Source organism: Rhea americana, unplaced genomic scaffold (assembly GCF_003343005.1).
Source record: "Rhea americana isolate MKP2758 unplaced genomic scaffold, rheAme1 scaffold_420, whole genome shotgun sequence".
In the NCBI taxonomy this organism is placed as follows: domain Eukaryota; kingdom Metazoa; phylum Chordata; class Aves; order Rheiformes; family Rheidae; genus Rhea; species Rhea americana.
Window position 1 is genome coordinate 333,010 of NW_028186558.1, and position 24,770 is coordinate 357,779.

General features: G+C 44.7%; 3 protein-coding genes across 3 annotated transcripts; 2 read left to right on the top strand and 1 right to left on the bottom strand.

Annotated features, from left to right (window-relative positions):
* Positions 1-4,894: 4,894 nt before the first annotated feature.
* Positions 4,895-6,950, bottom strand: NXNL1 (nucleoredoxin like 1). The gene is made up of 2 exons (XM_085315150.1): positions 6,622-6,950; positions 4,895-5,525 (listed from the first exon to the last, which is right to left on the bottom strand). Exons 1-2 carry the CDS (start codon positions 6,945-6,947, stop codon positions 5,234-5,236), a joined length of 618 nt encoding a protein of 205 aa, XP_085171276.1. The 5' UTR covers positions 6,948-6,950; the 3' UTR covers positions 4,895-5,233.
* Positions 6,951-7,621: 671 nt separating this feature from the next.
* Positions 7,622-17,990, top strand: SLC27A1 (solute carrier family 27 member 1). The gene is made up of 13 exons (XM_085315180.1): positions 7,622-7,686; positions 7,847-8,014; positions 9,645-10,039; positions 10,897-11,058; positions 12,133-12,202; positions 12,305-12,396; positions 12,536-12,645; positions 13,580-13,789; positions 14,092-14,218; positions 14,503-14,640; positions 15,285-15,449; positions 16,465-16,611; positions 17,498-17,990. The coding sequence occupies exons 2-13, from the start codon at positions 7,848-7,850 to the stop codon at positions 17,653-17,655; spliced, it is 1,941 nt and encodes a 646-aa protein (XP_085171306.1). The 5' UTR covers positions 7,622-7,686; position 7,847; the 3' UTR covers positions 17,656-17,990.
* A 1,368-nt stretch (positions 17,991-19,358) lies between these two features.
* On the top strand, positions 19,359-22,043 carry PGLS (6-phosphogluconolactonase). The gene is made up of 5 exons (XM_085315182.1): positions 19,359-19,731; positions 19,805-19,912; positions 20,489-20,590; positions 21,130-21,270; positions 21,564-22,043. Exons 1-5 carry the CDS (start codon positions 19,465-19,467, stop codon positions 21,699-21,701), a joined length of 756 nt encoding a protein of 251 aa, XP_085171308.1. The 5' UTR covers positions 19,359-19,464; the 3' UTR covers positions 21,702-22,043.
* The last annotated feature ends 2,727 nt before the right edge of the window (positions 22,044-24,770 follow it).

Sequence of the window (24,770 nt, forward strand, 5' to 3'; positions counted from 1 at the left end):
ATGTTGTTCACAAATTTCTGTTTAAAATACAGAAATAGGGGTGCAAAAGCGTGACATTTTCTCTAAGTCATCCTCCTTTTCCTCCTCCTCCTCCTTTTCCTCCTTGTCCTATTTTCTGACTCAGGTTTGTGATCTTGCCTTCTCTCAAGTGTTACGATCTGAGTGGAAAGTTTGATCTATATCTACTGTGGCAACATAGAGCTGACCTGAAGGATCAGCTGCAGGCACACTGTAATTTTTTGTGGCTTTGGGTTCCCCAAACCTGCCATTTCCCCTTCCTTGACATCTGCTGGAGACTTCAGTAAAGCTGAATATTGTCTGCAAAAATTCTCACTGCAGTTGCATCGCAGACTTAGTGGCAGCCAAATCTACTAGCTCCTCTCTCACATTAACTACAGGCAGTCAGGCCTCCAACACTTCACTGGCACGAGTCAGAATTAAGACTTGCTGACTTTTCTATCATAAACACTTGTTTCATTTAAAAAATCATATAATCACAAAGCTACTGCTTTAGTGTCAAATGTTTAAGGCTCAAGCAAATGTTGTGTGTGTGTGAACTCCGAGTTCTGTTCAGACAGCAGAATTAACAGTTAACTCTTGAAAAAGAGCTGGCAAATCAGGGTATGTAACTGCAGGGAAATGCTGCTGACATCAGTGGAATGTCAACATCTGCTTTGATGAGTTTCTCCCATCAAGTCTTCCCTGGCCTGTGTCTCAGTTGCTTATGTTCAACAGGTATAATTATTATTACCCAGTTTGTAAAGTGTTTTATTTACAAGTAGGAAGTGCTAGAAAAAGTGGTTTTGTAGTGTAAAGGCATTTATAGTTAAAAGAATTGCAACATGATAAAGCAAACCCCTCTTTTCTTTAAAAAAAGGAAAAAACTCATAAATCTAATAAGTGCTAATACCCAGTGCTAACATAATAAAGGGTGTTGCTACCTACTTATCAAAACTGGAACTCATGGTCCCAATTCCCATTGTGATCAGCCCATCTTCTAGACATTCTTCCTGAATGAGTATCTTCCCTCTCCTTTTTTTTTTTTTTTTTTTTTTTTTTAAGGTAGAGATGGTAAAACCCCAACTTTTCTTTTGCAGATAAAAGGTTCACAAAAGGAAAGTATGTGAATTCTTAAGAAATGGACCGTCTTCCACTGCCAAGATAACAAAGAATTTTATACAGCATAATACTACCCAGCATTTTAATCTCCTGAGGTACAGTCTCTCCACTTGCTGGTATAGTCAGATCATCATTTATCATGGAACAGAAAGCAGTGAGACTGCCACAGATGTTCCTGGGAGCCCTTGTGCCAGTCCTAGCTCTGCTCGAGGGAGGCCCATGCATCAGAATTTTGGCATGAGACATTCAGTATTTCCTTCAGGCTCTTGAAGCTCAGTTCAGACCCAAAACAAAAGCAAGAAACCACTGTGCCTTTCTTTTGAGGTGACAGAGAATAGTTTTCAGATGAGGATTATCCACTAGATTTAAGCATACCCAAGCTCCCAAGAAAGTTACTGCTGTGCAGAACAGGAATAGAAAGAACTTGAAGGATTCCTTTTCAAATGTTCCAATCCAAGAAAGCCGTAGCAGGAGAGGACACTACTCTTACTTCCTAAACGCTAAGTTAACAGTGTCTCAGTTATAATAGTGTGTAGCTCCTGCAGATCTCCATGGGATGTGTAAGTAATATATCAAAGTAATTCTGTGGGTCAGCATAATTCCCCCTCTCTCCCGTGCACTGCAAGAAAATATGTTGACAGGTAAAAACCTTTTGTATGAGGTTTTACAGGAATTCAGTGCAGAGAGAAGATACATACCTACTTACTTTAAGAGCTAGACCAAAGCCAAGAACAGGTCCTCAGAGGCTTTCGTTTCCATTATTTGGTTTAACCATCTGAATGCAACACATCTTTATTGGTGGAAAACACAGATATGTGCAGTTTGCCAGCATAACTGCCAAGCTAAGTAGAAGAGGTCTTCTCTCTAAACTTTTCTCATGCTTTCATACATTTTAAAAGCAGAGTGTTCCCGAAAGATGAGATCTGAATGTGAGTAAACCTTCATGATTACCTGCTGCTCAGCTTCTGTAGTGACATGTGCTTTATCTGCACATGGATACCTATGTTTGTCTCTGCTGAGCCCTGTGAGAAAGTGTTCCATTCCTGGCTGAACCCTCTGCCATTGAACAGAGGGCAATAAATACAGCACTGCTTAGGTTCTCRCAGGTTATGAATTTCTCATTGATAGTGATGATAAGGGCTGCTACAGCAGGCTGAATGGCATCTCCAGTTAAAGCAGGATATGTGTTCCGGAAGGAAGAGATAGCTTGCAATAAATCTGCCAGTTTGGCTTCAGCAGGGCCTGAAATAACTTCCCCTAAAATTGAGGAAAAAAAAATGTTTTTTTTTTTTTTTCACATGCATAAACTCTCATCCTCACCTCCCTGAAGATAAAATCACTTTAGTACAGCAGCACAGGTGCCCCAGTTCCTACATACAAAATTTCCACGCAAAACAGAAAACAGCAGAGGTTGGAGACTGAAACAAGCAAAAAACTCACCTGCAGTGGTGAGGTGGATCTGGAAACTGCCCATTCTTTAGTCTACGGGCTCTTGTTCTCAGGTCTGTAATGTGACTCCTGCCTATGATGTGCCTCGTAGGTTTTGTTTCCGTTGCTTTCCACAGCTTGTGAACCTTTATTAGTTATGAAAAAGGTGTGACTGTATCTCATACTTGTGTCCAAAATACATTCATAAGCATTATGGCTTGTATTGGAAAACAAACAGGAAAGCAAAAGAGGAAATAAAGAGCTTGTTTCGCTTTATTACGTCAGCACAGCAGCACTTTCCATTGTTAGTAGTTTCGCTTTTCACAGTTGTTCAGTGCCTGTTGCTTGGCATGTTGCTCTTCCACACGATAACCAACAAGAGTAACTTTTTGTTTTGAGCACAGCAAAACATGGTGCATAAAAATGGACAGGACAGGACAATTTCATATTAATATAATTAACAAAAAGTCAAGTGGTCCTTTTACTAATGTCAAAGGTCCATGAGGGTCAGAAGCAGCACCTGACTGCGTATGAATAGTTATAATACTAAAATGGACAGCTCTTACAGATAAAAGCATTGCCCTTTGCCTCCCTCCCATACTGTCATCTCCTCAGCTCCCGATTTGTGATTTAGAACTTCTTTTTTTTTTAAAAAAAAAAAATTCTGTTGTAACAGTCTGATATATTAACTATTGAGCCCTAAGTAAATGGAATAACATTTTATTAATGTTTTTATTTATGTCATTTTATTAATGACAGAGTATATCTGACAGTATAGTTTTATTCATCCAGCAGATATGTCATCTGAAAGAAAAGTTTTATTTGTATCTCTTTGCTCAGTGCCAGCATGTCATACAAAATACAGGAAGCATCTTGAAGGAAGAAGCCTTCTTGCTGCTCATGTGGCTCTTCCAGGATCCCTTAGTTCATTTTTCTTTCTCATTTGTTTTCTCAGATTGTCTGTCACAGGCTGATAACAAGTCAACTGGTTAATCTCTTTTTCTGATTTTCAGATTTTTTCAGATTGTTTCAGATGAAGAAAGTATATTTTTTCTTTTTTTTTTCTTTTTCTTTTTTCCATAGGAATCTCTGTCTGTTGGACATATACCACACCTGCAGCTACCATTCTTTTACAAATAGAGCCAGATGACCAGGGCTTTTGATCGTTCCTCCCAATCATTTGTTTTATATTTTTTTTCCTTCATCTCTCCTCTACCTATCAAACTTGCTGGGTAAGGAGAGGGAGGATTAAGAGAGAAAACAAGTTGAACAAGCTGGCTTTGCACTGCTTCTCTGTCTGTCTTCAACACACACATCTGTTTTCAGATCCTTCATGTATCCAGTAAGGTTTTTAAAATCCTCAGCTCCTCCCTCCATCAGTGATATAATTGAGAACAAGGGACCAGAAATGAGCAAATGAATTCTTCTTTGGTCTTTCACAGGCTTACTGCTTTTCATATTCCTTAGTTACTGGAGATGCCTCCATCTCCAGGCTGCAGACTCTGCAATCAAACTTTTGTATGCTCCCAAAGGTGTCAAAATACCATCTTAGTTGGCTTCCTACTTCACCCAGTGATTGCAATGGCAGGCAAGGATAGACGGGTCTTTGACCTGACTGAAGCTTGCCAGTCGTACAGTTAGGAATATTTATGCTCAGGAATTTCTTCAGTGGAGCAAAGGCAGGATTCCTTGAAGGAAGCTTTCTTTTAAGGTTGTGCCCAATTAAACGCTTTCTAACAAGGCTGGAGCTCCTGTCTGGAAAAGGGACCTGAGTTTGCTGCTACAGTGCTCAGCACTTGATGCCTTCCAGCAGCAGATGGCAACCACGATTAGCAGAGAAAAGGAAGAGCTTCACAGGGCTGAGGCAGGTCACTGGGGCAGCCACTGAATGTCACATTGCTGGTCCTGAAACAACCTATTCATTAGCTCTCAAATGAATCTGGCTAGAATGTAAACTTGCAGCAGTATATTAGCAGCAACACGAGAGATTTCTCAGGACTTGCTCACTTAGCCCATGGATATCTTTCTGTCTCCAAAAAAAAAAGAATACATTGGCTTATTGTAAGGATTCTGTTCTCACTGTTGTTGGTTATAGCTTCTCAGTGTCTTCACAGCAGACCATGGACATGCTGTTTTCTTTTTTCTTTTTTAATACAGATTCCTTTTTTAAAAATTGTTTTTACTGACTCATTCACTGAATGCTGCTCTATAGTAGTTACCTTTCTTCTAATGTTTTTTAGTAAATGAACAATAAAGACTTTACTGTGAGATATTTTACTACAGTAAATGTAAGGGTCCTGGAGTCATAAAAACAAAATGTGATTTGACCAGGCTCGGAATGCCCTTAATATGCTAACCAATTTTCCAGATACCACAAACTGTATGTAAAAGTAGGATGCATTTGTCTCACGAGAATTTTCCTTTCCAAAAACTGGCAGACTTTTAAAATACAGATAGATGTTACTGGACACATCTATAAAGTCCAGGTGTCTGCCTCATCTCCCCACTCATATGCTGACTCATGCTAAGGCTTCTGCAGCTATCACCACGATCACAGTAAACCTTAGGGATGCAAAAATTAGATAAATAGACTTGCGTTCCTGAGACTGCTCACAGCCGGGCTGAGATAGTCATCTGAAGGAAGTCCAAAGCCATGTCAGCACAGCAGCTGCAACCTCGTAAGCCCCTAACAAGACTCTTCACCTTCCTCTTTCTTTTCTTCCTCCTTTGTCTTCTTGTTCAGTTTGTATCTGAGGCGGCGGATGGGGTCAGTGATGCTTCTTCTAGCCAGGTCATCAAAGTCCTCTGCCAAGAGGAAGTTTCTGTCTACTAGCTCAGCAGCCTCCTGCCAGTTCCTGAAGCAGGCAGGACCCATGTGCCTTATCTCTTCCACAGCGTTTCCAACAATCACCTCCCCATTTGGCTTCAGCACCACCACTGCAGGTACATCAGACACTGCAAACTTCAGCTCCAGTTCTCTGGAAGGCAATGGCAGAAGAAACCATGAATCAGGAAGAGCAGTGATCCTCCAACAGTGCTGGAAGTTCCTTGCTATTCATCTAGATGCCTACTGCTGAGAAAAGGAGGGCTACCAAGGCTACTGTCTGCATGCTGCTAGGTTTCTACTGTGAGAGAGTTTGCAGATCTTGTAGACAAGGCTGCATGATGATATATTCCTAGTTGCAGTATATAGATCTGCCTTGGGCAAAAAGTGGTCTTGGGAAGTAGTTCACAAACCCTGTCCATTAGGCTGAGATCTGTTAATTATGCAGATGTCTTATCCAGTAGTGCCAGTAAAAAGGGAAGGGTATTTACATACTGCCACGTCAGGGCACCAGTAGATGCAAAGTGACTGCTTTAACTTGTTCTACGCAAGCAATGTAAGACTTCAAAACTTAGTAAGAAGTTTGATTTTTTAACATGCTCCAATTTATCATCAAAAGGAGCCAGACATATTCTCAACATTTACTATTTAATCACAATTCTTTCTGCCACTAATGAGGTTATGTTAGATAGTGGCATGTTCCCCTTTCAGCTGAAGGTACACTTCAGTTACTTATGCAATCTTTCACTTTATTTATTCAGCCTAGAGAGATGATGTGCTGGCAGGAGTCTTTAAGACTTAAAAATCAATAGTGTGTTATAAAATAAGAATACAAATATATTAGATCAGCAAAAACTAGAAGCAGAGGAAACATTTTTTACTCTAAGCCCTTTATAAAAGTTTTCAATGAAGTAGATTTAGCAACTTGTTCTTTTTTCCTTCCAGCCAAACAGAACCATGAAGGCTGTAATATCCTCACTGCTTCTTCTCTGCTTAGTCTGTGCCTTCCTATTCCCCAGCAGTGATTTGAGCACCAGCACCACAGAGGACCTTCCTCTGTATTTGCACAGTGTGGTGCCTGCCTCAAGCTGTCAATTGAATATATGAATGCACCACGCTGACCAGTCCTGTGGGGACTGAATGTGGAGATTTTGGAAAACTGTATAAATGTTTGAAAATACAGCATGGAGTTGCCTGAAGGAAAGTTACAAGCTGATAAATTCTGTCTTGCTGCTTTATTCAGTGCTTACCTTTTGAACTCATCCTTGAAAGGCAAGGATAGCCATCTCTTCGGCATGGTTTTCAGGAATTTGGTTTGCTTTTCCTCTGTCTCATCCTGAGACACGTACACCAGGACCAGTTGCGAGGCCCTTTCCACGTAAAATTCATCTGTGAGTCTCACAAAGAAATCTCTGAGGAGCGGCGAGAACTCCTGGCATCGCGGGCACTCGCCAGACCCAAAATACAGCAGCAGCACCTTGTTGTCCAGTCTGTGGCCCAGCTCTCGCTCCGTGTCCAGCTCGTCTCGGGCACTGTTGTTCACAACCAGGACCTTCCCGGTGAAGAGTGATGCCATGGGCAAGCCCAAGGTGGGTCACCCGAAGGATTTAGAGCAACAAGCAGGGGATTTAGAGCCAGGGAAAAAGAGCAACTGTGCTGCTTTTCAGCCCCTCGAGGACATGGGGCTCCCGCCGCAGCCTCCTCCGGGCACCTGCCCTGCTCTGCCCGGTCCCGGGGTGCTCCCACCTCCTGCTCCCGGGCTATTAATAAACGTGGATTCCACGAAGTCTCCCCTAATCTGCTTAAACTGTGAGGCCAGCACTTAGGACAGAGGCGGCGGGATGCGGCAGCTGGGAAGAGGCGGGTGCGGGGAGGCGGTCGCCGGCCATGCGGGACCCCAGGCCTTGCGGGTCCTGGGCTACGCGGGATCCCTGAGCCGTGCCGGTCCCGGGCTATGTGGGACCCCGGTCCGGTCTCGGGCTGTGCGGGACCTCGAGCCATGCCGGTCCCGGGCTACGCAGAGCCCCGATCCGCTCCCGTCCCAGGACTTGCCGGTCACTGGGCCCGGGGCCCGGCAGCGACGGCAGCGCCGCCCAGGGGGCAGGGCGCGCAGCACCCACCCGGGCCACCTCCGCCCCCCGCGGCGGCGTCTCGCAGGCTTTGCCCACCGTCCAATCGCGGGGCGTCAGCGGCTGCCCTCCGGCCTATCAGAGCTGGCACTTTCGGCGCTCCCCCCCCCCCACCCTTCAGGGCGCCGCGCGCGGGGCGGGGGGGCCGCGGCCACCGGCGACGCAGAAGCCGTTGAAGCCGCTCAGGTAGCCGGGCTGGGCCGGGCGCGCGCGCACGCGGCGGGCCCGAGCCGGGCTCCTCCGGGCGTCTGGGCGCCGCCTCCTCCTGTGCCCGCCGGCCGCAGCCGGGGGGAGGAACCCCAGCACGGGAGGCCGGGCCGCCCTGACGCTTGCCGTGTCCCCGCAGCATGCGCGCCGTCGGGGCCTGCACCGCCTCCCTCGGCTCGCTGGGGCTGATGCGGTTTTTCGGCGTGCCCTGGTCGTGGAGCCTGGCGGCCTCGCTGGGCGTCTACATCGGCACCGGCGGCTGGCGGCTGCTGCGCGTCGTCTTCAAGACCGCCCTGCGGGACCTGTTGTGAGTATTGCCCCGCAGCGCTCAGCGTTTCCCCCGAGCCACCTTCGCTGCCCTCGGGAGACCCGTGCGGTTGCGCTGTCGTCCCCGCAGGACGGGAGGTGTGGGTGGGGGCAAGCGTCCGCCTTGCAGCTCGCTCAGAGGCCAAACGGTGCAAAGCGTTCACTGGAGGCAGCTTTTCTTTCTGACAGCCTTCTCTGTGCGTAAGGAGAAGCAAAGAGCGATTCGGGAGGCCCAGTCTTACAAGGAGCAGGTGAACAGCTCGCGACACGGGGGTACGAGCTGCAAAAGCGCCCTTATATGACACGAAACAAGTAGTTCCTAAAGCATTTTCTTAACCTGTGGGAAGAGTTACAGAATGAAGCGTGCTGCCGTTTCGCCTAGACCTAGAGACAGTCAGTACTGGGCCATGTAACCTAAAATGATCGTTTATGACCTACAGATTTGTAAGTCTTTAGGGCTGCCTCCATCTCCTGGGAGTCTGTCATTGCTGTCTCATTTAGTTCCGTGGTTTTTTGGGCCTCTCTGAGGAGATCCCTTTATTGTAAAGGATTTAGGGCCCTTGGGATTGCCAGGGACTGCCTGGCTTTACTGTGGCTGTCAGTGTGCTTTGAAGAGCTGTTTCCTCCTGATTGCATGGCAAGCTAGGAATAATGGCAGAAAATAAACTAGGCAGAATGGAGCCCCTTAAGTATCTGGAAAGTGCAGCTCACCAGTGAAAAGGCTCTTCTGTTCTGTATTTGGCACAGCTTAGTGTAAGGTCACCATGAAAGCCCAGCTCAGTCTGACAAATGCCAACAACTTGTTTCTCAAATGTACCCTTCCCCCTTCTCCAAGGCTTCACTGACCAAGGTTCCTGGTATTGACATTCACTCATGAGAGTTGCGGGGGTTTTAAGTACTAATATTAAATGACCTTTCAAATTTCTGGGGGTTCTTCTAAATTCTTGTTGCACAACAATTTCCTATTTGATGGTGGAAAAATACTGCCTCCGTGTTCCTGTCTCCAAAAGGAGATGGAACCCATCATATACACCCAGATCTGCTGTTCTTATTTTGATAATGATGTTATGGAAGTGTACTTTTTGGATATCAGTTATAATTTAGATCTGAAAATCAGCTTGCTAATCAAGAGAGCCAGTATGTCTCTAAATTGTAGTCATTCAGCCAGTATTCATCAGGAGAACCAGAACAATATAAGTGAGACAGTTAAAGTTCAGAGAAGGACTTTTTAAGCTGCCATAAAGCTTAAACTGTGTCAAGGTTTAACTTGCAGCTAGTGCCCAACAGACTTAAGAGAACTATGTAAATTACAGAAGACAGAAAAGCCTCCGCTTCCCTTCCTGATGTGGAAACTGATATGAGTAGTTATCCAGAAGCATCATCCTTAAAAAAATAAATAAGTAACCCCCCCCACAGAATTGCAACATAAAAGGAAGAATTTTTTCAGATTACAAAAAACCATGACAAACGTAGTTGCCCGAGAGGTAACACAGAGAATATCCCAGCACAGAGAGGTTTTTCAGTCTGTATGTCTGCACAGAAGCTTGAATCAATATGTTTTGGTGTGAATATTGAACTTCGAGACCTTCATAATTTTTGCTGGAGTTATGCCTTCTCTTTCTTTGCTGCAGTGGCCTCTCAGTGCTGTTACGAGTCAAATATAAGTTGCGAAGGCATCAAAAAGCCAAAAACACTATTCCGAAGATGTTCCAGGATGTTGTCCGCAGGCACCCTGACAAGGTGGCTCTGATTTATGAGGCCACTGGTGAGAAATGGACTTTTAGGTGGCTAGATGAGTACTCCAATGCTGTGGCTAACTACTTCTACCAGCAGGGCTTCCGTCTGGGGGATGTCATTGCAATCTTCATGGAGAGCCGTCCTGAGTTTGTTGGCCTCTGGCTAGGGATGGCAAAAGTTGGCATTGAAGCAGCTCTTATTAACTTTAATTTGCGCTTGGATTCTCTGGTTTACTGTGTGACAACCTCAGGTGCAAAAGCTGTGATCTTTGGAGGAGAGCTGTCTTCAGGTGAGTCACCTGAATGTTTGTCTACATTGTGGTCAAATCGTGCAGTGAAGTGTTAGCTTGGTTCTGAATAAGGCCAAGTCCCATTTAGTGCAGTGATCGACCATACTAAAAACAAAAAGATATGGCCACATCTGGTCATATTAAAAGTTAGGAACTATACGAGGATGGTAAATCTCCAAATGATTTAAAAATGTGGAAGTGTTCAGTTAATATTTTAGATTAAAGGAGGAGCAGTGCTCTGAGTAGAGTTGTAAGTAGCTTGGTTTCATATGCTGGTGTCTTTCTGGTGTCAGAGGGCACAAACTGAACTTATTGGTTTGATCTAGTTTCACTGGATCTGAAAGAGCTGTGTCTGGAATTTTGTACTTTAGCATAGAAATAGTGAAATGTGCCACTAGGCTTACTTATGTTTCTCTTTTCCTTGGCTAATCACCTTTGCTTATTTTTGCTTAACTTTATCTGCTGTATAATAGGTTTATCAGTGGATGCTGTTTTTAAATACAGCTTTGCTTTTCTAATCAACTTTTCTTCCAACAATTATTGTTAGATGTGATAATTTAATATTCAAAATCATCTGCTTGAAATCCTTCTAGATCATTTGAAGATCATGGCATGGTGGGTCATGTGGAAAAGTAATTTTGCCTAGTTTTGTGATAGGGTCTTTGCTGAACCCAGGACTGTGACTACAGTGATGTTACCTGAACAGATATGACATAAGTATTGTTAAAGAGTCAGTGGTTCTGCAGGTCTTTCCTTTACAGTGATGTCATTAGGCACAGTAGGACTCCACACAGTTCACTTTTACCATCGCCTAGAGTGTTGCATTTATTGCGAAAGAGACTTGTTTTGTGTTTCAGCAATATCTGAAGTGAATGGGATGCTGGGGAAGAACATGGCAAAATACTGCTCTGGTGACTATGACCCAGATGTGATTCCTGTGGAGACCAGACATCTTGATCCTCTTCTGAGTACTGCATCAAAGTCGCCTTCAAGTCAGGTTCCAGTCAAAGGTTTAGATGGTAATTTTCGCAATGTTTTTTATTTTTCAATGTGATATGAATAAGAACTGGACTAGGTGACAGTGAAACAAGAAAAATAAGCAAATAAAGAAAGAGAAATTGTTAACTTGCTCTTGGGCTCACAAATAGAATAATAAAAATAAAAGAACAGAACAAAAAATAAAATCTTGGTTCTAGGACTTTCTGGATTAAGCTTCTCGTTATCTGAGATTTCCAGGCTTTACAAAACTCATGTATTTAATGCCTAAATGAAGGAGATTGGCACATTCCCTAAGACAACTCTTCCATTGTGTAAGAATGGCTGTTGGAATGCACAGGTGCAGAAGCTTGTATTTCCCAGGCTAACATCTTGCTCCGCTACCTTTGCAAATTTATAGGATGTAACGACCTATGTTGTTGTGTACCCTCTGTCTTTTCCCTGCAACTGACTTGTACGTAATTAAAATCTTCCCTTGTAATAACCCTGTGCTGCAGCTGAGCATCAATGGGTTTATAATAAAGCAGAAGGAGGGAAAGAGGCTAGCTGTGACTAGTCTGTATTTCATATTTTAAGAGAACTAATCACATCTGAGATCAGTAAGGCAGTAGAGTACGTTTTGGTACTTTGGGTACTGTAGGAGGAATGGTGCTGCCATGGGGCTTGTGGTATCTCTTCCTTTAGATTATCTTTTTTGCTATGGAATCTCAGAAATCCTGCCCTACTGTCAGTCACAGTTTGAGACCTGTCCTCTGGAGTCATCTCCCATTAGTGTCTGACCTAGAGAGTTAACCTAGTTCCATGGCAATTTACAAGTAGAGGTAAAATTCGCGACCTTAAGGCTTTGCAAACCAGTTGTTCAGGTTTCTGTATTTACCGTCACAGATGACATTCAAGAGCACCACAGATTCCGTACTAGGGCTGCAAATTGACTTTTGTGCCAGCTTTGGCAGCCTACTATCTGCTGTGCTGTCACCATTTCAAAGCAGTTCCTCAGCTGATACGAACAAAGCCTAAAATACCAGCCCTGTGGGGATTTTTCTCAAGCAGGTGAGAATAGTCTGTCTGGCACCTGACTCCTCTTTCTGTTCTTCTAGATCGACTCTTTTATATCTATACTTCAGGTACAACAGGAATGCCGAAAGCTGCCATTGTGGTGCACAGCAGGTGAGGACCTGAAGAGGTACTTCCCCCTTGAGGTACTTTTCACATAGTGAAACTCAAGGTTTTACCTATTTTACCTCCTGAGCACGCACTGTGTTCTTACAGGTATTATCGGATAGCTGCCTTTGGTTACTATGCATACAAAATGCGCCCTGATGATATCCTCTACAACTGCCTGCCGCTGTATCATTCTGCAGGTAAACTTGCTTCCTCTCTGAGGCAGAGGTCCACCCCCATGCATGTTATGATCCTTTTGCTGCTGGGATCCTTCATGTGCCTTTACAAATGAATGAAGTAGAATGACCAAAGCTAACAGCAGCGATCCTTGTTTTCCAGGTAATATTATGGGAGTTGGCCAGTGTCTAATCCATGGCCTCACTGTGGTAATCAGGAAGAAGTTCTCAGCCAGTCGCTTCTGGGATGACTGCACAAAATACAAATGCACGGTGAGGGAGCTGATGAAACTTCTAACAGAGCAGTTGCTGTCTTTGCTGCCTAACTGTAGTCTCTCTGGTGCTGTCAGTATGCTGCTTAATTACTGATCTCCAGATAGTGTTTCCCCATTGTTAGCCTGTCACCTGTCCCTTTCTTTTCTTACTGGTCTATCAGTTTTAGCCTCCTGTGTTCCTGTCATTCCTTCCTCGTTGTTCAGTAGCAGCTTTTGTCCAGTTCTGAATGTCCTTCCTTTGCCATCTATCCCTTGACCCTTGGTAAATTTAGAGGTACTGGCACCAAAATGTGTTTGAATTGCCAGTGCCACATCAGGAACGCGGGGTTTTGCATCCGCCTCTGGCTGGAAAGCTTTTCCGGAATCTTACTGCATGAGGAGCGTGTGCTGAGGAATCTTCTTTGCATTTCATTGTCAATAAATATCTGCTTGTGTTTGTTCCAACGTTATCTTCTAACTTGAGCAACTCTTCATCCTTCTTGGTGGTTTTCTTGCCCTTCCCCCCTCTGCCTCCCCCAAATATTTATAGATAGTAATTGGATCTCCACTCAGACTTAATTTTGCCAGTTAAGACAAGCCGAGTTCTTACTTTGTGTTTGGCTGCCCATTCCTCATATCCTTCTAGAGGTCCTTCAGGACCTGTTGAAGTATATAGCCATACCTGATGTGTACGTGTAGCTTGATGCATATTGAGGAATCCCTTCTCCTCTCTCTTTCCTGATGTTAATTTGCTGGTTCCTGAGGGCAGCAGCTGTATTACCTTTACATAGCTTTTCATAGAAACCCAACTTAAACTGTGAATGTTTACAAGTTTATTAAAATGTCTGACATGTCTAGGTACATTGACGCCAGTGGCCTCTTAGTTGGCTTTTTCCAGGGCACTGTAAGGATTACCTGAAGCCTGAGCTATGTTTTTGTATTTACCACTTCAGATTATTCAGTATATCGGGGAAATCTGCAGGTATCTTCTGAATCAGCCAGTACGAGAGTCGGAGACCCAACACTGTGTGCGACTAGCAGTGGGTAATGGTTTGAGACCCACCATATGGGAAGACTTTACAAAGCGCTTTCGAATTAAACAGATTGGAGAGTTCTATGGAGCCACCGAATGTAACTGTAGCATTGCAAATTTGGATGGAAAGGTAAGGAAAGAAGTGATTATAGTGGAAGGCTAGGGAAAAGTACAAAGAAAGAAAAATCTCTGCTTGCGTTCCTTACTGCTCTGCATATTGCATCCTAACCTTCTTGCAAGGGATGACAGAGAACTAATATGATGATTAGGGGTATCATGCACAAAAATAGGGGATAAATCTTGTATTTGGGGTAAATTTGTTTGTTCCCTGTTAAATGGAGGAGAAAGAAAGATCAGAGAATTCCCAGAAAGCAGTAATACATAAACTAAGGAATTTACTTTAGCCTTTTGTTTTCCTCTACCTTTTGGAAGGTTGGCGCCTGTGGTTTCAACAGTCGGATATTGCCCAATGTTTATCCCATTCGTTTGGTGAAGGTCAACGAGGACTCAATGGAGCTGATCCGTGATTCTAGGGGGCTGTGTATCCCCTGTCGCCCAGGTGAATGTTAATCTCAACAAATGAATAACAGCTTTATTCTTAAAAAGAAAAGAAAGAAAAGAAAGAAAAAGAAAGAAAAGCTAATGAGCTCTGGTTGGTTTAAGTGGTTTCCTGTGGTTTCCCATGCAGTACATAGACTTCCACTTCTAGCTATTTCCTTCAAAGATACTTGCTTTGATGTCTTTGACGTACAGCAAGCACATATTGATGTTTATAAAGTTTAACCGTTTATGAAACACCATCAATTGTTGTCATCCTATGGTGTCTGATCCTGTTTTCTGTAGGAGAGCCGGGATTACTTGTAGGTCAGATAAATCAGCAGGATCCCCTGCGTCGATTTGATGGCTACGTCAGTGAGAGCGCCACCAACAAGAAGATAGCTTATAACGTGTTTGAAAAAGGGGACCAGGCGTACCTTTCAGGTACTGTCAGTATGAGCACTGGATTCACCAATACTGACTGCAGACATTCTTCAGCATTGTGTAGGAGATGATCTTAAATTTTCATTGATAAAATTCTAAAGGTTTTAAATTTTATCTGAGAATAGAGAGATTTTTCGTTTGAGAGACAGACTGGTGAAAGTTTAAAAGTTACTAGCTTTTGAGCTGTTCTGAATTTAATGAGAAATATTTAAATCTCAAGGTGAGTATGTTCAGGAGAGGTTTTTCCTCTGCTCTTCTAATGTTTGCAGAATCACACAGAATCACAGAATGGTTGAGGTTGGAAGGGACCTTGGGAGATCTAGTCCATCCCCCCTGCTCAAGCAGGGTCACCTAGAGCACGTTGGACAGGATTGCATCCAGGCAGGTTTTGAATATCTCTAGAGGAGACTCCACAACCTCTCTCGGCAACCTGTTCCAAAATGCTGGAGTGTTTTCTTTTTTGTCCTATAACACGGTGATGCAGTATGCTGCAGTGAGCTGAAAAGTCACTAGTCTAGCTCTGTATCTCCCTGGGAAGAAGGCAGTGCTGAATCTGCATGGCGAATCAGGGGACAGGAAGGCAGTTTTGAGTGCTGCAAAACCTGAGGTCTGAGGTGGTTTGGTGTCTTCTGTCTCCCTCCCAGGGGACGTGTTAGTGATGGATGAACTGGGTTACATGTACTTCAAAGATCGCAGTGGGGACACCTTCCGATGGCGAGGAGAGAATGTCTCCACCACAGAAGTAGAAGGAATTTTGAGTCACATCCTCAACCAGACAGACGTTGCAGTGTATGGAGTGGAAGTACCAGGTAAAACGTAGGTCAGAACTCTCAAGGTTTAAGGAGAAAAGCAAGTATTAGTCAAGCATACTAGATTTGCATCGAACTGCAAAACAGGTAGAAATCAGTCACCTCTGCTAAAACTGGGTACCCCAAAATGAGCAGGTATGATAGAGACTGACAGTGGAGTTTGACATATCTGTATCTGTTCTGAGCAGTAGAAATAACTTGACACCCGCTAATGATCCATGCTGCTAGAGGTGGAGTCTTCATTTGGAGGAAGGTATGTCATTTAGAGATTTGTGTCTATTTGTTTCTTAATAAGGAAAGTTTTTATGATGAACTTCACAGAAGCTCTTGATGTGAAAAGACCCTTCCGTAGAAACAGCTGGGTGTTTGCGCCCTTAAATCTTCAAGTAATGCAGAAAGGGAGATTGGGGAGAATGGGTCAGAGGTGGGCACAAGGATGAGAATGCAATGGCCAGTCATTTGTTCCGGGTGGTGCTACTCCAGTGGTGAAGATCTGGAAGATCTTGGCTCCTGAAAGTTTTCGTTTGTGAAGCCTGGGTTTCTGGCACAGCGAAGTAATACAGAACAAAACAGGTCTTTTGGAGAGGATGTATAAATAGCTCTGAAGCAACGTAGGTTTAAATAAAGCGTTTGGACAAAGTTAGAGTGAACAAGAGGGAATGTCCCCCGAGAGGAGAAATCTGTCTTGAGCAAGTGTTGATGGGAGTGCTTCTCGTTATGGCAGTTCGGTCCCCTAAATTTTTTATTCTAGTGTATGTGAGAGAAATCTGATAAAAACAAGATCTGTGTTAGCTTTTGGGGGCAAGGCTTTGTGGTTTTACCCACATGGGAAAACCGCATGGGAAAACCGGAAATCGCAGTCTGCACTTCTCTTCATCAAGTTGCACTTTGCTTCAGTGTGAAGGTGGAAGGGTGAAATATCTGTGCTTGAATCTGTTAAATATTCCGTACTTAACCCAATCACTGCTCCTCCTTTGCCTGTAATCTTCATTTAAGCTGTGCTGTTTTATTTCAGGGGTGGAAGGAAAAGCTGGAATGGCTGCAATCGCAGATCCTAAAGCTAAAGTGAATCCCAACGTTTTGTATCAGGAGCTACAGAAGGTGCTGCCTCCCTATGCCCGGCCCATCTTCCTCCGTTTCTTACCCCAGGTTGACACCACAGGTACCAGTGTTTCATAAGTCAACTGTTCTCTTAATAACTCTGGGGCTGTTGAGATCCAAAAGGAAACTGACAGGGTCAGTGTAGTACTGCAAAAAGCTGAGAAACCTGTACTAGACACTTTAGACTGGAGTTGATTGGTTGCTGTCCTGTGCTGCTCTTTCAGGCATTTCATAATGCAGTCCCTGAAGTGCATAACATGTAGAATGCCAGGCACATAGTCACCATTAATAAAAATAATGACTGTAGTAGAGTCTTAAACACAAAATTAGCTAGCTCTAAGTCATTAAGAGAGAAGACCTTTATAGGGAGAGGAGAAAAAAAAGAAGCCTTTGTCCATTGTAATAATTCCTGCAAGATCTGTGCCAGTGTGGACAAGTTATTTGTACAGGTCAACTGGAGCCTTTTACCCAACGGTGAAGCTCTTGTAAATAGTATCTGGTTAGCTCTGAAGTAACCTAATGGGTATGCACAAACTGCTGTTGAACAAATGTGCACAGAAGCTCTTGACTCCTTTAACTTTTTCACATGCTAACGTTTGGCCTTACTTTAGTCATTCAACACGCACATACTCTTAAGCTTTCTTATGGTACGACTAACAGCCACCTCAACCACTAAAACAGCTAATGATCTGGCTGCTTTTTGTTTTCAGTTTCTCAGGAATCCAGACACTCCTTTTCTCAACCTATGTGTAAGAAGAAGTAAAAGTTGCACAAACTTCATATAACTGAATAACAACCCATTTAGTTACAAGCTTCAGTAAGTTGCTAATTCTCAGTCAAAGCTATAAACTAAAAGTGAAATGCCAACTAGGATGTCTTCCTCACTGTTTAAAAAGGTTTTTTGATGCTAATTATTTTAATGTTTGTTTTTTTTTTCTCCCTTGAAGGTACATTTAAGATTCAGAAAACCCGCTTACAGAGGGAAGGATTTGACCCCCATCAAACATCAGATCGGTTATTTTTTCTGGATCTAAAATTGGGGAAATATGTTCCACTGGATGAGTGCATTTATGAAAGGATTTGTGCTGGAAAAGTTGCTTTATGATCTAGTCTGAAGTCTGTCTTTCTACAGAAAACTATGACTAATTGAAGGGGTGATGCTTGTGGGAAGCGGTGGATTCCTGCTTAATATGCAATGTGAGTTCCTTAAATGGTGAATCACTAGCAGCGAAAAATCTTGTGAGATGTTTCCCTTGCCTAAAGCACATTAACCTGTGACCTCCTTCAGTGAGCACTGACATGCCATTAATCTGCTGTTAAATATCTAGAGAGAGTATTTTTTGTAACCACTACAAACCTAGGTCCTTTGTGCAACCTGGGAGAAGTTTTATGGTTATATTTATTTGTGTCCTAAGGATAAATGGGGATGTTCATGCCCTGCACAGGTTTCTTCCTGCTTCAACTCTGAACTCTACTTACCAAGCTAGAAGACTCTAATAGTGTCTGCTTCGGGCAGACCTTAATCGTCTTTTAATTGTCTAAGCTCACATTTTACCCTAACTATACATTGGAAATCTCACATTGAAGTGTGTCATGCCCTTAGGGCAGGAGAATTACGGACATTAGTTAGGATAGCATCTGGAGTCATTGCAGGCTTTGATATACAGGACGAGTAAGTTGCTAGCTAATGAAGACATACTGTACGTGCTGTGGACTCCAACTGTGGAACATGAGCGGGGCGATGCTGCTCTACAGAGCTACACCTAGGAGAACAGGCGAGTGAAAACACCAGCGTGCTTTTTCCTCACCCAGGAGACAGCGTGGTAAATGGCCGTGCCAGCCAGGAGCTGTGTGGTGATGTTACACCATGCTAATGCGAAGCCTTAGGAAATGTTAATTTTGATGCTGCTGTGCTTCGATTTGCCCTGTCAGCTTTCATTGGCCGTCTACAGGAGAGGAGGCAAGCTCCAAAGACAGGCCCGGGTCACCGGAAGCAAACCAGGAGAGCAAATTTTTGTTTCAAAGGCTATTCTTCTCAATATGGGAGAAACCTACAGCTACAGGACACCTGTTTCCATATGTTGCTACCAGCACTACAACTCTGTTCTGTTCTATATTTAGGATTTACAGGCTTGGCCTTTGTGCCTCGGTCTAATCATTTCGAGGCAGGTGCCTGCCTGTGCCCCCACTTCACCCCGCAGAAGGACTGGGAGTGACTCCTACCTGGCCGTGGCAGCTCATGCATCTATCCCCCGATGCCTTAAGGAACCTCAAACGAACTAATACTTGGTAATGCAAGTTGTGGTGGAGGAGCCATGTTCTGCTGCTGCCTCTGTCACAGGGGTGGTGGCGGTGTTTGCCTGGGGAACACAGATGTGGGAGTCTGACCCGAAGCCTCTTCCTTGCTCTGTCAGAGACTAGTGCTTCGTGCACGGTCTTTTTATAAGGACCTCGCTCGTGCTTTTCAGTCATGATGTTTAAGTGTTTGGATGGTGGAAACTGAGTTAACTGCCAATGGTGTAAAACTGTAAACATGATACGTAAGGTGCCTATTTTGTGTTTTTTTCCATCCAGCTGCGGCCAGGGCAGGAAATTGCTGTGCAGCAGCGGCCAGGCGCGCTTCCCGCGGCGTGTCGCGGGCGGGCGGGCACCCGTGGGGCCGGGCGCGCTTCCCGCGGCGTGTCGCGGGCGGGCGGGCACCCGTGGGGCCGGGCGGCCTGCGCCCGGGGTCCCGCGCTTTCTCCGAGGCGGTGGGTTGCTGGGCAACGCGGCGGCGCGGGGCTCCGCCCCTTCCGCCCAGCCACAGCGGCCCGTGCAGGGTACGGCGCGCAGCTTCCGGCCGTGCCTGGCGGCCGCCGCCCCCGCCGTCTTTCTCGCAGCCGCTGTGCCCGGCCCGGCCCGGCCCGGCCCGGCCATGCCCCGCTCCGCGCCCCGCCACATCTCGGTGTTCCCCTCGCCTCAGGAGCTGGGCTCCTCCCTGGCCCAGCTGGTGGCCCAGCGCGCGGCCGAGGCCGGCGGCCGCTTCTCGCTGGGGCTGTCGGGCGGGAGCCTGGTGCGGATCCTCTCCCAGGAGCTCCCGGCCGCCGCCGGCCCCGCTGCGCCGGCCCGCTGGCTCCTGGCCTTCTGCGACGAGCGCCTGGTGCCGCCCGAGCACCCGGAGAGCACCTTCGGGGCCTACAAGGTGAGCGAGGCCGGGGGTGACACGGGCCGCCGCGCCCAGGCCGCCGCTGACCGCCCCTCGCTCGTCTCCTCAGGCCCAGCTGCTGCCGCGGCTGCCCGTGCCCGAGCGACAGGTGCTCGCCGTCACCCACAGCCTGCCCGCGACTGCCGCCGCTGCCGACTACGCCGCCAGGCTCCGAGAGGTACCGCCGGCGGGGAGCAGGCTGCACCGGCCGCTCCGGGCCGCTGCTTTCCCGGGGGACGGGCAAGCTCCCTGGCCCCGGGAGCTGGTGCCTCCTGTGGGGGTTACCGGGCTCCGCATCCCCTCGCATTTCTCCTGTGAAAAGGGTAGCATCTTGCTGGCCAGACAGCAAGCGCTATGCCTGCAGGAACGGGGCTCTTCTTTGAGCTGATGAGGTGAGCGGGCTTAAGGAAGGGCCAGGACTGAGGAGAAGCTGTTCCACCCAGCTCTGTGCGTGCTCTTTATGATGTTCTGTTCCAGTTTAGCTTATCAGTGACTGCTCTGGCAAAGAGGCGTGAACTGCTGCTGTTCTTTCTCCCCTGTCAGGTGGTTATACCACATGACAGAGTGCTCAAGCATAGAGCACCTGAGAAGCTTTAAGGCCTGACCATAGAGACTCATCAGGATACAGTAGCAGCAGCATCCTGCGCTTCTACAGTTCAGTTCCCAGCATAATTTACTCCTTTGCAAAATGCCACCTATCTGAATGACCAGAGTTTTTATCTTCTGTTTAATCTCTTATTCTTTTTTTTTATAGGCTTTTCAGGTTGAGAACCTCCCCATTTTTGATTTGCTGATTTTAGGAGTAGGGCCAGATGGTCACACTTGCTCCCTCTTTCCAGATCATCCCCTTTTACAGGTAAGCTTGTAGAACCAGGAGGGGATTTGGCTTAACAAAATATGAGTTGTGCTTATTGGACTGCTCCGAGTTTGTCTGTCTTCCTTATAACTCTGACTTTAACTGTCCTTAGTTGATGTGCGAAACATGGGACCAGTGGCTCCTCGTTTTGTCTTGTTTTTTGTATGTATGTGGTTGTGTTTATGACTGTAACTGAAAGTCATTGTCTGTCCACTGGAGTTTAACTCTGACGAGTGAATATGTGGATGTTATCACTCTGCTGTTTTGATAAGTAGCTCACAAATTGCGTTCATAAAACTAGCAGTCTGATCTTGGACTCCTTGGAGTGAACAAAGGCAATCTTGGTTTAGGCGGAGACGTGGAAAGTTTACGAATCTGCTGCTGTATCCTAGATTGTCCTCAATAACGATCTTTTGCCTCACTCATTGCTTTCAGTTAGGCAACTTACTTTTCTGTTTGGAACATATTGCATCTACCTTGATTTGGTAGTTCTCTTGCTTTGTTCTGATTTTTTTTCCGCATGTTTTTTGCCCTAATAGGAGAAAGAGAAAATTGTTGCTGCTATTACTGATTCTCCAAAGCCCCCACCAGAGCGGATAACACTAACTCTACCTGTGCTTAATGCAGCACGAACTGTTGTGTTTGTTGCTACAGGGGAAGGTAAAGCTGCTGTTTTAAAGGTATGTATGGTTTGAAAACAGATAATTAATATTTTTAATGTAAATCCAGATTATCAGCAGATATTTTGGGAGAAGAGTGCTTTACTGACTTTTCTGGAGAGCCAGGCACTATAGTTGCGCCTGCCATTTAATGAAAGGTCTATTTTCTATAGCAGTAGGGGTAAAAACATGGCAGTATTTTAGTGAAAGTCTGAAACTTTCTTTTAAGATGTGGTGAATCGTTTAAAGTTCATGTTGGTTTGTGATACTCTTTCTTTCAGTCTGCTGAAACATTGTTCTGTTTCTTTGAACAGCGCATTTTGGAAGGTGATGAGGAAAAGCCCCTTCCCGCTGCTCTTGTTCAACCTCATGCTGGGCAGCTGCACTGGTTCCTGGATGAGTCTGCAGCCAAGGAACTGACTGTTCCCTTTGAGAAACATTCAATCTTGTAGAACCAAATGTTTGACCAGGTTTCCTGGTAGGAATCTGGCAGCAGTAAATGCAGTACCTGCACAGATCAAGGACTCCACGTTTGGTTGTAGTACTTGGGGGTGGCACAAAACTAATGTTATCTTTTGTTTCTTTTTCTTTTTCTTTGTTTTTCCACTCCACAAGTGGTATTTTGTGGAGCACTGTGTAATAATCTCTTTGGCTTGGTATGGACATATGCATCTGGTTTCTAGTTGCAAATGGATATGCTTGGAATTGCACAAGGTAACAATATAATGCAGTCTGTTTTGTGGATGGTCGCTGTGATGTCAAGTGAATGTACAATATTAAAGATACAAATTTCAGCTGTTTTTCTCTTGTTTACTTTTTCACCTGGTCATGATGTTGTGTGAATAGCAACCAAGAGTTGAAAGAGCAGGTGCAGGATTTTGGATATCCTGGACTCTTGCTGTCTGTCATCTCTGTGTCATCGCACTGTCATGCAGATCGTGTTTGAACACCCCTGAACCCTCTGGTTTTAGAGTAATCTTTTGTTTCCCTTGCTGGTTTTATTGGACTGCTCTCAGGTTATTTGTCTTCATTATAACCCTGACTTTAACTGTCTTTAGTTTACATGTGAAGCATAGGGACAGTGGCTCCTCCTCTGCTGTTTTTTGTAAGTATGTAGAGGGTCTGCTCTTTAGTTTCTATTAGAGATCTTTGGTTGTGCTATTCATGAATCTAGACTGTTGAGAGGTTACCACTGAAGAAACTCATACATGTGTTTTGGTCATCTGAAGAGGGAGAGGGGCTGTTGCTCTTTGGGTGGCATCCTGAAGCTCAGATAAATTACAGTGATGCAGTCCTAGGAGTGTAACCGGTCCAAGAAGAAGAATCTGTGAATGGACTGAGGTAAGTTTTTGGCTCAAAGGCTTTCAGTCCTCATTTTTTATGCCTTCAGCTGTTGGTTTTGGAATGTTTTGAGTTTGCATGGAGTCCAACGATCTGTTAGCGCATAGCAGGAAAGAAAAAGTATTCCAGTCTTTACAGATGAAGCTCAGTCAGGAAAGAAAAATGACTTATTTGCTAGGAAATGCAGCATTTCCGTGCCAGACTTGGGAACAAAAGCCATGAATTCAGATTCCTGGGTTATAAATGGAAGGTGATGTGATTTTTTTTTTTTTTTTTTTTTTTTTTTTTTTTTTTTTTTTACAAATCAGTTGTGCGGAAGCTGGTCAGGACTTTGAGCATTTTTGTTGACAGAATTCTGGTAGGAGCTATAAAATAGGACTGGTTGGCGACTGTTCTCGTTGTTCCCATAGGCTATGTTTGAAATTAGTTACGAGGAGATCCAGACAGAATGTCACAAACTAGTGAAACATCTTCGCACCTGTGATTTTTGCTGCTGTTCCTCTCTGAGGGCAGATGTGGTCTTGGTGCTGGAGGAGGAAGCAAACTTGCCAACTGAAATGCTAGGCAGAAAAATGCATCTGTACTCCTCTGATTTTCCCCTTCGCTTTCCCCTTCCCCCATGCATACAGGGAAAGGAGCCGCGGAGGAATCTTGTGTGCAGTGCTTTCAGTGTTTGACTGCAGCGGTTTCCTCCTCTCCACCCACTGACTTTTACTGCTGCTTTCATCTTTCTGCTATTCACAGACAAAATTAAACATATTTTCCCCAACATCTGGTGAAGTTTCCATGTCTCTTTACCAAGAGCTCTATCTTCTCCGTGAGACTAACGTCTGGTGAGACTCCTGTGACTTTGTGACTGGTTATCGTGTCAACCTGCCTTTTTACAGTTGTTAACTCTTTTCCAGTATTTGAGTTCAGCATCTAGAGAAGCCTGAATTGTTTCCATTCCTTTTTGATGTTTTTACTGCTCTTTAAAAGATTGGGTGTGCTGTCAGTTTTGGAACTCTTATCCTTGTTTATGTTTTATTCTGTTACCCCTTGTTTTCATTGCCAGTTCTTTGCAGAAAAGAAGTAATGTCAATTTCATTGGTGAACTGGTGAAAACTAGGAATTGGTGAGAGTAAAAAGTGAGTTAAAGAAATACAAGCTTAACTAAAATCATGTTTATGTCTGCCTGATTATTCAGCTCTGCATCTTAAAATATGAAGTAAACCAGTAAAGCAGATGTGTACAGACAAGACTTTCAAACTCAAATTAATGTAAATTGCACACAGCATCTCAAATGACATGTATCCTCGTTCTTATGCCTGATGTACTACAGAACATTTAATAAGATAATTGTGCGAATGTGAATCCAGAAGTGCATGGTGCTAGATTTTCAGACAGCCAAGAGACACAGCTAGTTCATCCTGCCTCCAAGTGCCATGTTTGTAGAAAGCTGCTGCTTTCAGTTGTGTAGCACAGTATCACCCTTTTAATGATTCTGAACTCTTTTTCCATCTGGGTTTTATCGTTTTTTTTTTCTTGTTTTTTACCCTAAAGTCTAATGTATCGATTTCTCTATATTGGAAGTACTTTGGCTTTTTGACCAATGTAAGACTGGTCTTAGACAGTCTAGGAGTGATGCAAGTGCTGAACGTTTCTGCTTAGGGTTTCCTGTTTCTACATGTTCTGTGGAGTGTGGAAGGTATCAAAAATTGTCAGTTGCCTAACAGTAACAGTAGAAGGTGATTTAGTTCAGCTTAATTAGGGAACTGAGAACTGAGGGCAGCTGTAGAGTAAAGCAGTGACCAGTGTTGTTTCCATGACATGCGCTCAAATTTAGAAATAACTCAGAAAAATCCCCTCATCCCACTTAATTCACTTCTGCCTCACTCCCAAATTCATTACCCCCGTCACAAGCAGAGACCCCTTCTTAAGTTTGTTGTGATGTTGAGCACGAATTCACAGACTCCACAGTCTTGAAAATAAAGCGGAAATCAAGTTAGTACCCTTTTAATGTTAGAGGCTTAGGAGAAAGGGGAGTGTGTGGGCAGAGAAACTGTGGTGCTGCTGCCTCTTTAAGGTTTATTTTGTGAGTAGGGGTGTAGACAAGGGGCTGATATGAGAAATGTTATTTGAATATTTATGAGCTGATGAGCTGGAAGAGAGCGTGACAGAAAAGGACAATTCCTGCCGCT